The 14,388-nt window shown below is 43.6% G+C and overlaps 1 protein-coding gene across 1 annotated transcript in view; it reads right to left on the bottom strand.

The window, feature by feature from the left end:
- Positions 1-13,123, bottom strand: part of EVA1A (eva-1 homolog A, regulator of programmed cell death) — a 209,050-nt gene extending 195,927 nt beyond the window's left edge. Inside the window, exon 1 of the mRNA XM_061989998.1 lies at positions 13,024-13,123. Coding sequence (XP_061845982.1) covers positions 13,024-13,123 — 100 coding nt within the window. The remainder of the gene's footprint in view (positions 1-13,023) is intronic.
- Between the last annotated feature and the right edge of the window lie 1,265 nt (positions 13,124-14,388).

Genomic DNA, 14,388 nt, shown 5'->3' with positions numbered 1-14,388 from the left:
TCAGGAGAAAAAAGTGGAAATGAATAGTCCCAGGAGGGTCTGAATGCTTGCTCAGTCTGTGCCATGAAGAAAATAGATTGCTATTGTCAAAGGGTGTTTCATTGTTCTGGTCTTTCTGAGAAAACTTAATATACATCCAGAGATGTAACAAGAACAGAAGACAGATCTGTTTCTTCAGATGTCTATTTGCAGCTGGGCTGGAGAGAGTTAGACCATTAGCTTAGCAGTGTTAATTATCCCAGTTAACCCTTGTTCTTGCTAATGACATTCATTGGGGAAAAAAAACACTTGATATCCATCAGGAAGGGTCATAAAGCAAAGCCAACTCTCCCTCATGTGAATAGCCTCACTGGTTTGTATTGAATTACTCACAAAGTCAGTATTCCTCATCACTTAAGCATTAGCTTCCAGGCTAATCAATAACTACAAATTACTACAAGAACTGGCCAAGCTGATTCATTCATTGGTGCCACTTTCAAATACTGCCCACAGTCTGCCCTCTTTGCCAGATTGCTTCAAGCACAAACTTCCAACCAAAAGTCAAGCTTCAGGCAGTACCTGCAAGATCAGCTGGAGAAGTAGGACATAGGAGAGATGAAAGGGCACAAAGATTTCCGTAAGGATCATAAAATATCTCTTAATCCTGGAAGTGGTGAGATTTGGCCCTCTTAGCATCACTCCGTCTCACAAGGTTGTATCTCTGATCTCCCTGAGCTGAGGGACCTCAGAAAGAGGGAAAATTTCAGATAAAACAAATAAGATAGATAGGGTGGATCCCAAAAGCAGAATGTGAGGATGCAAAGGGAGGAATGCAAACAACAGCCAACAGCAGCATGTACACCACCATCACTGAGCTAGGGCCAACACAGGATGCACATGAGCATATCCAGAAGCAGCATCCCCCAACTCAACACTGATCCTGAGCCGTGTCCCCTGGAGAGCCTGCTGCAAGCACAGTCCTGCTGCTCTCTCTCTGGCACTGATGTGCACAAAGACAGCTCAAGGCACTTGGTCCATACTGCTTGATAAAGCACCTTGAACAGTCAACATGCAACCCATCAAGAGTCAACAACCACTACCAAGGAGGACAGACAGAACTAACATAGGTCACATCAGAAAAGGTTTATCTTTCTTTTCCTCAAAAAAGAGCTTCCTGTGTCCAGACACAGGTAACAGGCACAAACTGGAACACAGGAAATTCCACTTCAACACGAGTTACAATGTCTTTGCTGTTCAGGCAAGGGAGCCCTGGCATAAGATTCCCAGGGAGGGTGTGGAATCTCCTTTGGAGGTTTCCAAACCCTCCTGGACATACTCCTATGCCCCCTAATTGAGATGAAGCTGCGTTGGATTGGATAATGTCTAGAGGTGCCTTCCAACCCCTACTATTCTGGGATTCTGTGATATTAGAAAGATTAGTGTGAGTAAGTCCAGATTTTCTAACTTGCAGAAGAGAGTAATGCTGAAAGGCAGAAAAGGATCATCTTCTATCTCACAGGTCAAACCGGTGAAGAGCAGCTCTTAATCTCCAACATCCTACAACAGGCATCTCAGTCTCATACTCCAGTGACTTAAATCAAGGAAAACATTTTAAAACATTTTATCATTCATATTGTAATATCATGCTGGCTGATCTACTTCCTTTTCACCCCCTAGCAGACTTTTCTTGAGCAGAAATAATCATCACCAGTTCCACCACACAGATGTGCAAGTGATGGGAAAACACAGAGGAGGCTGGAGTGAACAAAAGGCACTTGAGCCCTGCTGGGGTCAGGAGGCGTATCTGTACGGTAGGGTGGACTCTTCACTAATCCAGCTCTGTTTCTAATGAGATTGGTTCCCATTACAGCAAAAGGAGGTCCATGGCTTAATTTGCCAAGGGGACCATTGTCATGCAGCTTCGGGAAGCAAAATAATCTTATCGGTTTGAACTTGAACCCTGCCCTCCAATTACATGGACAATGTTTAAGAAAAGAGAGATAAAGAAGAAGTGATTTTCATTTATCCAGCAGGAAAAAATGGATTGTCTAACAGAAAGCATTCAGCTTCCTGCAGCTGCAGATAGACCTTTACACTCTAGCCACTGGCTATATCATAGCCAAAATTCAGTAACTGCAATCTGTGCATGCTAACTCTGAACTAAATCCAAGCCAAACGGCACCAACTGCATTTACACTGAAACTTATTGATACAGCAGAGCCTCTAGTCTTGCAGTGTAGACAGAGTGAAAGACCAGGACTGTCAGCTAAAGACAAACAAACCCAAAGTGTAGGAAGAATCAGAATTTTTTTCACCCCTTTTTCCTGAACCTCTGTCTCTGTCTCCTTGTTCAACCCATCAGCTCTCCTTGGCTGCTGCAGAAGAGGGACTGTCCTCTTCTGGGAGTTCTGCATGCCATACAACACAGCTAAAACAAAGAACATTTTGGCAAATAACAGCCAAGCTTCGTCTATTCTTTTTTTTCTATACAATTCCTTCCATCATAGTTGTTTAGCTGAACAAAAAGCAGTGCGATCCCGTATTGTGAAGCTAACAATAAACTAACATGTGAGCACAGCGTGGGTCACAGATGTATGTGCTTCATCATCAACTGTGGAGCCATTTCCCTGCTCAACTCACTTTTATAAAGCTTTAACCTCTTTGAGCTGGAATTCAGCCTGAGCACATAAACCAGGAAGCAAACAGTGTTAACATAACAGAAGCAGCCTCTGTACAAAAGATACATGAAGAGTCGGACGTGCTTTGGAAACAGTCAGATCAACAACCTCAGCTTCCAACTGGCTATGCACACAATAAAAATCTAGAGAGAAACTAAACCAGAGCAATCTCAGCGGCTCTATTTATAGCCATACCATTTGCACCAGAGGATCTTCATTTGTGTCTTTGAATAGACATGTTTAGTTTTGGGGTTTTTTTCCTCCTAGGGAGGGGAGAGAAACGAACAAAAACTTGGAGGAGGTATGTCCTCAAAACTCATTTTTAAAGATCTCTTGCAATACATTCCAAGGATTGACCTCAAATTTGTAACACAATTTTAAATACTCTTATCTCATCCCAAATAAAATAACCCTCCAAGTATGGCTGCTTTAAGAAATAAAAAAACCAAAAACCAACACATGAAAGACCAGATCGCTCTTATAACTGCACTTCATGGACTCAGATCACATCTGCCCACTGAAAGGCTGTTATCAACCTCCACCCCTAGCTCTTATTACATACAAAATACAGGTGTAAAGCTGCCCTTTCTTAGTGTATCGGGTCTAGGTGTGATGGAGTTAATTTTCTGTGTAGCACTTCATATAGTGCTGTGCTTTGGATCTGTGACTATAACAGTATTGAGAACATATTAATGGTTTTGCTGTGGGGGAATAGTGTTTGCACAGCATCAACGCTTTCTCTGTTTCTCACTCTTTCGCCCACAGTGAACAGGCTGGTGGGTGCACGAGAGGTTGGGAGGAGATACAACCAGGTAGATGACCCCAACTAATCAAATTGATATTCCATGGCACAGTAACATCACACTCAGCAGTAAAGGGAAATGGAGTGGACTTTAGGTAAGTCAGCCACCTTTGCTTGTGAACTGACTGGGCATCAATCTAACTGTGGGAGACAGTGGTTGATTGCTTTTCATCACTTGGTTTTCTTTCTTTTTTTCTTCCCCTTCTCCTTCATTTGTGAAACTGTGTCTGTCCCAACAAAGGAGTTTTCTTGGTTTTCCTTTCCTCTTTCCCCGTCCTGCTGGAGTGGGAAGGGGAGGCAAGCAAGTGGTTATGTGGTGCTTAGCTGCTTACAGGGGTTAATCCACAACGCTTAGTTGCCTGTGCTTGTTTTTGCAACTGTAATGTTTATTTTAACCTGTGAAGCCCATTTGCATATATACATTACAGTACTGGAGGAGTACCATATATTTCTTCCTACTTATCACAGCTTGAAAGAATGGGTAAGAGGCTGCTCCTGAAAAAAAGAGGTATATACTTAACAGTCTCTAAAATATTGGGCAGTTAGAGCTCCTGATGCTAACCTCTCTGCCTTGGATCCTCATCTGTGCAATACATGTAACACTCCAGTCTCTCCTTCCAGAAGGATAAGTACATTCCTGTTTGTAAGACATTCACAACAAGCAGAATAGGATTTCAATAACACATGGTAAATAAGGCCCTAGGGCCTAATGAACTAGAAGGTTACAGAAAACTGTGAGGCATCTGTCCTATGCACCAGACAATGCAAGGAGGTGGAGAAAAAGTAGGATGCTCTCATTAAAGACTAAGTCATAATATAAAAACCTAAAGGGCTGGATTTAAATAGTTAAGAAAGTTTTAAAATAAAGTAATTTTAGCTTCCAAATGTTTGATTTGCAATCTTAAAGGTGTTCTTTGAATGTTTCGTACAAAAGATCAACTTTTTCAAAACTGAAGAGCAGAATTTTGCCCCATAGCATACTCTTGACATCACCAGGGCCACAGCAGTGCTATACTTACAGGCCCCACACAGACCACAGAGCTAAGATTTCCCAAAGACTCAGGCACAACGTTGAGTGTAATTCAGCTACAGCAGCTCATGTTAGCAGCTATCAGTCTAACTGCACCAAGTGTCCGCATTCTTGACTCAAGATAGCTTTAAGGGAAAACATGAGAGTGAAAAGCCTCTGCAAAACAGAGCAAACATGGGAAAATAAATGCCAGGAATAGCATCTGCCATAGAACAATGTTAATATCAATGCAGAGGAGCAAACAATGAAGGATCGCAGCTGAGCCCACAGGTCCCAGGCACAGGATGAAGGTCACCAGAGCCCACAGTGTGATACAAAAAACACAGAGAAAAAAAAATAGCAGAAAACTCCTCCACTGCTTTATTTGTTTTTATATTTACTTGTGGGAGTAAAAGCCCATTTTACACCCTTGAGGCTAACACAGTCAATAATATCGTTGCAGCAAAACCACAGGCATCTGATAGCAGATGAATATAATCACATAGGGGGTCTCAGAGTAGGTGGTCTGAATGGTCCCTTTTTGACAAGCAGCAGCACCAAGTACCTAGTCTGTCAAGGATTTAGTGTAACTTGCCTGAAGACAGCCCTCTCACACCTTGACCATTCTGGGGCTTTTATGGGGTCCTGGAGGAGGGAAAAATGTCTACGCTGGCAACAAGTGTGTTGATACCAGGTCAAGAAACGATATACAAAAGTACATTGTGAAGTTCTTCGATTGTAAATGACAGACAAAACTTCTGTAATCTGGTTCTCTAGGCCTTCTTCTCTTAACATAACATTAAAAAGGAAATGCTTTTTTCACATCCTGCTCCCTGTGATGTTAAGGATGTGGGATGCTTTGCCAGCAGGTGGATGTGACCTTTCCTGCCCACCACAACTAAAGTGCTTGGACATCTACCACAAATTATTCAGCCATATGCTACATTCATCTGTTCGTTCAAATACACTGTTGAAACCTGACCACCAGAGTTTTCCCAAGCTTCAGGTCCCACACATGTTGCTCCATCTTCATGCAAGGATCCAGAGGGATCCAAGGGTAATTACTTTATAATAAGCCTTAACATCCAATGAAGCCACATCAACACCAATACCACTGCATCTACCAACATGGTTCAAGAGCACACAGTATATTTGAAGAGACTCAGACAAGATTTATTTTACCGTGTAACTCAGAACTGCCAAACCATCATTGTGTCTCTGACATGAAAAGACATGTACTGGGTTCCAGGCAGCCAAGCATTATGCATCCCTGAAAGAGCAGACATACATACTTTAATTACTATGAGTGAGCTCATATCCTCAGTGAGCTGAGGCAGGCATACTTGGATTAGCCCACATTCAGGCTGAGAGAGACACAGTTCACAATCTTTCTTCAGGCAAAAGCAACAGCTAGGTTAAATAACATTAATAATAATAATAATAACAATAACATGAAGAAAAAGAAGTAACCCAAGCAGATCTCTTAAACATGTTCACAATAACTACTTCTATTTCAGATTTAATCAGAGTTAGGATTAACTTCTGTGCTGTGATCCCATGCATCTCGCAAAGCTCTTGGCAAGTCAGCAAAGTCACCTCACAGCTGAGTAGAATTTGATCCTTGCCTGACTCTTGGAAAGAGCACAAAAATCCCATACAACAGCAGTACCGGATCAGTGAGGCACAGCACTGGCAAGGACATAAGAAACCTGGTAGTATGGCACCAAATCAACCTGCTCAAAAATCTTCTGAACTACTTTGAGCAGCACATTGGGTCTGTTCCTGCAGGTAGCCACATACCTTTCAAGGGACAGAAATAGATTGACTCGGTAGAAGTCTTGGGCAATGACAAAAAAAACCACCTAACCAGGGGTAGCTGCTTGAAATGGTCCCCCACAGGGATTAGGATTATTATCTTTAAACAAAAAGCAGAAAGTTCAATCTCCACATGCACAAGCATGCCAAGTACAAGCAGCCAATCTCAAAATAGACATGTAAGCAGTCCTGGCGTTGGCCACCTAAATCACTGCACACCCACCTAAACACAGCATACTCCAATTTTCAGTTCTGCACACTGAGCACTTAGAGAGATCAGGCCATGTTTAAATTAGCATCAACAAAAGGATCAGTGAAAGTGCCAAGTGTAAATATGTCGTTTTTCTCCCCCTGCAGGGACTAAGCTTATTCTGCCCCCTTTCCCCATCTTAAATTATGATTTTATCTTCTAAGTATCTCAGTTGAGAAAGGATACATTAAAACTCACACTTTTTTTTTTGATTGACCAAACTATTTGTGTCATATGAAATCTGCTTTCTCACGGTCTTAATTCAGGAACTATTTTTACCTCACAACATAAAAAGTTGCTTTCTTTAATTTTGCAGTATTTGTATCCCTAACAACACACAGGCACGGGAAGAATGCTTGCAAGGATATTTTCTTCAAACAGACTGCATCTAGTAGGTACTGACTGTGATACCTTGAAGCAAATTAAATTACCACAGTGGATTTTTTGTTGTTAATAATATATATTTTAAAAAGCGTTCCTGGTATGGACAAAAGTTTGTATCAGTGGATCAGTTTCCAGGCCTCTGCAATCAGTAGATGCTATATAAACATTGCCAATCATCATACAGACTTTGGGATCCCTGGGGTCCCTTAGCTCTTGCTGACAGCTCTGATGGCTAAACCAGTGGATTTCTGCATGATGTGAGCCACATGCATACATACAGCTCTTGAGTTTGAAGACATTGCCTACATGAGGTTTCACACAGACTCCTCACGAGACATCCTGGCACCCACAGCAGCCCCATCCATCCTTTCCCTTGTACCACAAATACAGTCTTGCAGCTGTTTTTTCACAGCAGTAACAGCAGTGCTTTTGGTCACAGCCCAGGACCACAAACACAGAGAATTGGAAACATGTGTTTCTCTTCCTGAAGCTCAGTTTGGTCCCCTCTGCTGTCAGTTAAAGTAAACTGAATATTTTAAGAGTCAGGAAGCATTGAGTCCTCCCTCACAGCACTGCCATCACAACTGTTGGGAAACCCATGGTGTTTTCCAGAACAGGCTTCACAACAGGAGCATACAGGTACTTGTTACTTTGCTTAATGTTGTGTATTGATGCCCACAAAGCTGTACCTCTGCTGACAAACCAGAACAACTCTGTAAGGTACCGAAATAGTCAACTGCAGCTTCTGGGCTTCTTCTCCTCCTCATCCAACAGCAGCAGATCTGGCACTTGATACCACACACATACACACACACACTCATTTCCTCCTCCAACATCTCAGCTCTCCCTGATCATTAGACTGCTTCCCACTGACAGATAGCCAAGCATGCCATAAAACTTTTGAGGAGTGCACAGCTATGGCTGCCAAACCCTTCAGCTCCCCAGCCCCTACAGCTCACCATGCAGCCACATCTCCAGAAACCAACAGTGGTTTTTAACTGGCTTCAATGATGACTTTGTCATCTCTACAAAGAAGGATTTATCTACCCCAGTACAGGCCTCCTTCAGTAAGCCAAATTACAGCCCACACGATTGTGATGGATGGGTTAGCACATATGACCTCCAGCTGAGGCAGAAAACATCACCTGGGGCAAGGACCTCTTCAAGCAGCTTCCTGAGATCTATTCAACCTCATCACTCAGGTCCCTTCAGCAAGAGAAGGTATAGAGGTGGCCTGGGTTTGGCCTAGTCTTTAAATGAAGTCTAAAGCATATGTGTTTGCTCCTGAGGTCAAAAGCACAAACCTCATTACTGAGTTACACTGCCATATCTGCCTTTCTCTTGAAACTCCCCCTTTCATAGCCTACACCTTTCAACACATGGAAATCCTGGACCTCCCACTTGACACCATTGACCCATTCAAGGCTCCAAAACCAATATCAAAGTCTGACTAAAGCCATTCAAAAGCTGTTAGCATGTAGATTTTGGTGATAATTTGGTGAATGGACTTGTCAAACAAATTGCCTTTATTATGGACTGATTAAATGCAATCAGGGAGAAGTGCCTTTCACCTCCCAACTCCAGCTCTCATCAGCTCAAACAAACACACTGAGCCAATTAGCAGGGAGGTGGCAAAAGTAGCTTTCACTTGAAACCTGCCATTCTAGGGGAAAATAAATAAATAAATAAATAGGTGAAATCTTTGTGCTTTCAAAGCTAGAAAGAGCCTCTAGGGAGAGGTCCTGAAGGCTACCCAGGGCTCACCTGTGGGGTGTGGATGGGAGTTAGCAGCATTCATTTGGCTCTATGCCGGATCATCTCCCTTAAGCAAAGTGCTGTTCACATCTAGCTTGTGCCAAATATAACGCAAAGAAAGCAAATATTAAAGCAGACCCAGGGGGAGTAGCACTACTGGGCTTTTATTCTTACAGCTTTAGGTGCTGCAGCTGGGTTCTCCTGTGTCAGAAAAGGCATGAGCTTCCATCAAACCTATTTCCAAGCCTAGAAATATAAGTTTTTGGCTTAGGTCCCTACAGTGGATTCTCTGATGTCTGCAAACAGCTGAATTCACAGCACAGCCTTTTCTGCACTATGTCAGTAGTGCAGGGACCTGTCTCTGCTAACATGAAACTCATGGCAATCACATAGATCTGATTGGACTACCTTTCTGTACCTGAAATTAGCTAATGAATGGGAAACTATTGAGGAGAACTGGAGCACAGCATGGTAACCGCATAAGCCCAATTCCCTGCAGGCATGCAGCTGGAAATTAAATGGTCACCTTGGCTGGCAGTGGCAGCACAGAATTCAACATGTTTTCACAAATTAGCTTCAGAGACAGGAATCCAATGCCTGGAACTAGAATAGCATGTGGGATGCAAGCAACAGCTGCTGACTGAACTTTCAATGCTTGCATTTTAAGTCAGCACCAAAGACTAATTTTGGCCCCATTTTCATTAACCTAGTCCATCTAAGGACTGTGCACTGCACATGGATCACTGCCTTACAGGGCCTATGCAGAGGAGCTATGGCATAGCATCCTCTGGCAGGGAAAGGACATTGTTTTGTCTTGGACTCCCACCACAAATAGAAAAGGAATATGAAGTTCTATCAACCATCAGGGATTTCAGAGAGTTTATTTCTGGGACTGAGGTTAAGATTAAGGGTTTATAATTAGAGTACAGATGTTCAAAAGACCAGCCTCTTACCCCACACCTCATCAGTCTTTAAGTGTCACCTCAAACATAAGGGGTATGTGACACACCATGACACTAGGTCCTAAGCCTTCAAGCAGGCCTTAGCACAAGATCCGATCACAGAATGAGATTAGATCAAGAGTCCATACTACAAGAAGCCACAGAGAAAAAGTCCAGACCTCCTTAAGAAACTGCTGCAAAGTGCCTGATAACTCCACTCTCTCCCCAAGGACCTGCTTCCTACCTTCAAACCCCCTCCCACCCCGCCCCGGCCCCTCCTGTAAACATCAATGCTTAAAGAACTATTAAAGAAAACAACTTCAAAACTCTTCACATAGTTCAAATACTTCACTTAAAAGGAATTTTAATTCTTACATCTCAGATTGCACCAGTCCCCAGCAGGACATGCAGTCATCATGTTCTCACTGTGGCATTTGAGCTGTTCAAACAGGAGGGATGGAGCCACAATGTGAGACCATGTGCTCAGAATCCTGGGAGGAGAGATGATGGAGATCCTCACCAGCTCTAACTGTGCTTTCCCATGAGTGCCATCCTGGGCCTCTCCTTACCCTCTCAGGGTGCCTTCCTGTGGCCTGTGTAAAGAAGAAATTTTCCACTAGCAAAGAGACACACATCTTGAAAGCCCAGCCAGTGGGAGAGTATTGGGAGCAATGGGACATGGGTGGGTGTGCAATTCTTGGTAAGTCTTCTGGCCAGCCTGAGACATAGCTGCAGTCTGAGAGTCAGATCAGCACTGCTTGTGAGCTGCTTAGAGCTCAAGCCTGGCCAGCCCTAAGCTGTTTCTTTCCAGGGCTGGATCTATGCACTCCGTCTGGCTCATCACAAAAAGGCCATGACCTGTTACTAACAGCAGCACCTCTCTGGTAGTGATGAGTCAAATCAAGCTGAGAAGCTAGAGAAGCTTTGTTACTAAACAAGGTCTGTAGGACTGAATTTATAAGAACATTTTCCTCCAAAGAGCATCAGCTGCTCTCTCTGGACACTGCTGCCATTTGCAACCTGAAAAAGCTCTTACATCCCAATGAACTGTGTCATCTCCCTTCAGCTGCACATGGGCAGCAGCTGAACTGCTGCAGAAACCTCTATGGGATCACACCAAGCCCTGCGTTCCTCAGCAGCAATAGCCAATAAAAACCTATTTATCTCCTTGTGGTGCAGCCAATTTATGTTTTGGATGCACCATCTCTAAGTTGGACATGGTAAAGCTATAATGTTTCCCCAAAGATGTTCGCCAGCTTGATTCCAGACATGCTGGAGAAGAACTCAGAACACCCTAAAGTATAGAAAAATTAAATAAGTGGCCAAAAATCATTATGATCAAATTATGTTAAAAGGCTACACACACACACACATTCCTCATGCCACCTGACAATTCTTATATAGAGGTAACAGTAGCAAACAAGGTGCTCCATCAGCTTGCAAGCATTGGTGGGAGACTAATGGAGTCTTTAATCAATACTAATTGGGGAAGTATAAGGTGTAACTTCAGATATGTTGTGCCTTTGCCTACCCCCTTTCATCTTGTGGCTATTCAGCTCCTAAATTAGAAAACCATATTTGAGCTGCTACACACTGGTTACAGCCCTTTCCTGCAGCAAACTGTGTTTCCTGTCCCACAAGGTACAGTCAGTCCAAAAAGGCTGCAGACTTTTGCCAAGCCTGTTATCAGGAAACATAGCTTGGATCTGGTGAAAGATTTCAACAGTTGTGGAAACGCACAGGAGGTTGTGCTGTTGAGATTACAGCAGACCCTGCTTCAGAGTGCAGCCTTGCCGTGCACAGGGTTTTAAGCCACCTCTCTTCTCCCAAAATGTGACAGTACAGTTGGATGTTGCAGAAAACATGGGTTTGTTATCAGCAAACTTGTTAACCTTTTTGTTTTTTTTCTGAAAGGACAGCATCTGCCCCCACTGTCAGCATCACCAAAGCCTATTGAATTTGCTTTCGTTGCTCTGGCTATGTTGTATGCACACCATGTAAAATACCCCTGCCCTGTGATACTTTTGAACATTTTAATGCTTAGCAATTTGGCCTAGCTGGCACAAAATTTATATTTCAGAAGGAATAGTACTTTCCTCATTGCCACTTTAGCTCCTATTGTGCCCACCCCATGCACCTCTTCTGCATTAACTTGCTTGCAAGGAAGAGCACAGAGAAAGCTCGGTGCCAAGAAAGAGACAAAAAAACCCACTAGAAACAGTGAAATGCCACAGTCCTTTCATTCAGAGGCAGATCTGCCTTGAATGGCAGCCCCCAAGACTGATCTGCCTCTAAAGGAAGATGAATCACAAGCAAGTCAGCCCCCTTAAATTCGCATTAAGACTTCAAGCTACTGTATATATTCCCCCTCCTCCCCACCACAAGCTCCTCCTTTCTAACACAAATCTCTCACAGCACGCAGACACATGCACTTCCAGGCACAGAGCAGCAGTGCTGAGATGTGTTGAAACCCAAGTCCAGTGAGATTCGGCTCTTGCAAACGACACTTCTTTTCAGCAGCAAAATATAATTGGCAGCTCTTACCTGCTACCAGAGTTTTGTAACACATGCCTAAAAAATATGCCAGATTAGTTCTTCACACTAAGACCCAAAATTAGAACCAATATCCCCAAAGCAGTATGACCCTCTTCAACCATTCCCAAGCTAACTAATCAACCTTGCTCAACTGTAAAATGAGATGTTATATTTTCTCTGATTCATATTCACAAAGAACAGAAGCAGAAAGGTAATTTTAGAGTGACTGTTGCAGATCTACACAGTTCTAAAACTTACATGGGGCTCTATACCTTCAAACTACTGTGTATTTACCTGCTGTTCACAACTCAAAACAAGTGCTCTGAACATTCTTAGATTTAGAAATTATTTAGAAGTGAGACACTTCTCAAGGATTAAGTAAACATCGGCTCAGAATATAATCCATTCTGTGCATGTACCATCTTTATCTCAGCTCAGAGGGCTTTTGCAACAATCAGGATCTGTGTGTTAAGAGAAGGGAAATCTGGCCCATTACAAAATAATTAGGTCCTGCTATATTAGCTTTAATTTACGTCACAGACTTTCCCAGTCTCCTACCCTACCTCTTTTCACTCCTCGGAGAAACACAGCACAAAACCTGGTACAAACTTCCACGAGTTAACACTATTCCCTTCCTCGTTTCCAGAGTTATACTGATGAAATAGTTTTGCTGAGGGGTATCAATAAAGGCTTTTAACAAACTCAAAATCCTCTTACAGAAAGAAGATGCTTTTTGCACCTTATTTTTAAAAGATTAAAATTACTGCCCAGACCTGCTCCCACCCCCTTTCTCTTAGCTGCTCCTGAGCACTGTATTAAGAGCTCCCATCCGTGAGTAGCCATCCAGCCCAGGAAAGGATCGGTTTTTCCCCTACCTGAGAAGTCTGCAGAAGTCTTTGCAAAGTTGCTGAAAGCTGTCAAGCACATGAGTCCTACGAGGAAGGCGGAGGTGGGAGACACATCTGGGCTGTACATCCTTAAGTATCCTCAAGGTTTGTTTTCTTCCAGAGAAAAGAAAAGCGCTTTCTGCCCCAATCCAGTACCCCTCATTGCCCGGAGGAGAGTGTTAGTCCCTTTGCCTGAAAGGATCACAGCCAGCAGCGGGGAAGGAAAAGCGCTCAGCACACACTCACACACACACATCCCTGGGAGTGAATGAAGCCCGGCTGAGCGAGGCTGACGAATGAGACAGACCTACCTGAGCCTTGGCGGAGGTCCCAGGGTCCTAAAAGCCATCTCTTCCCCCAAATTTACTGCAGACTATCACTGTGCAGTTGTCCAGCAGCAGTGCAAGCTGTTGGGGGGTGGGGGGGGCGAGCTGGAGGGGGATGTGGGGGGACGGTTTGGAGAAGCCTGAATGCTGTTAGTTTAGATACACAGGGATCTTGTCCCTCCAGTGCAGACAGACAGAAGGATGGGCAGTACTTTCAAAGAAAGGAGAGCATAACAAAGAGCCTGAATTCACACAGTTTTTTGTTGGGTTGGTTTTTTTTTTTGAGTGATAGGTATTTGTAGCTGCTGCTGAAATTAGTGTGAGTAGTGGTGTCCTGCCAGACTGGTGACAGGACAATTCTTCAGCTGCATCAGCTGTTGAAAGTGATCCTACAATGAAGGAGACTTTGGACAGGCCCGAGGATTGAACCCTCCTGGATATCTTGCAGAACTGGGACTGGTGTCAGCCCACATATCCAAAATCCTCCCTCCTTCTGACAACAGCCAGATCGCTGTATCCCACTGAACCCCCTTCCCCTCCATCAGACTCAACAGAGGATTTTCATACAGATCCTAACCAGTGGTGTTCAGAACCAGGAGATCTGTCTCCTTCCACAGCAGTTACTTTAACCTCCAAATAGCAAGGCCTTAGCTGCTAACTTAAGTACTGCTCACCTTGCAGGGCTAAAAGAAGGCTCCAGTATACCTGGAAACACATCTAGTACTTGATACTGCCTGATCTTCATCCATACCCTAGCAGCATCAAGCCAGCCATCCTACCTTAGAAGAGCTGAGCTGAGTTCTGGGGTCACAGAGGTGGAGAGGATTGGTGGACTCCATTCTCCCTGAGTACAGAAAGGAACTTTGGTCATCAGCATTAGCTGCAGCTCAGGCATCGGTTTGCATATAAATGATGGACATAGCCAAAACATCTAGGCTAGAGCAGAGGCTGAGTGCCAGTGCAGAGAGCAGGGAATAGTTTTCATAGGCAAAGCCAATACCAGCTATTTAGCAGTCTGTGTACACAC

The sequence above is a fragment of the Colius striatus genome, chromosome 2 (assembly GCF_028858725.1).
Source record: "Colius striatus isolate bColStr4 chromosome 2, bColStr4.1.hap1, whole genome shotgun sequence".
NCBI classification, from domain to species: Eukaryota; Metazoa; Chordata; class Aves; order Coliiformes; family Coliidae; genus Colius; species Colius striatus.
The sequence above is the reverse complement of the archived record's forward strand: the minus strand, read 5'-3'. Positions and strand labels throughout refer to the sequence as shown.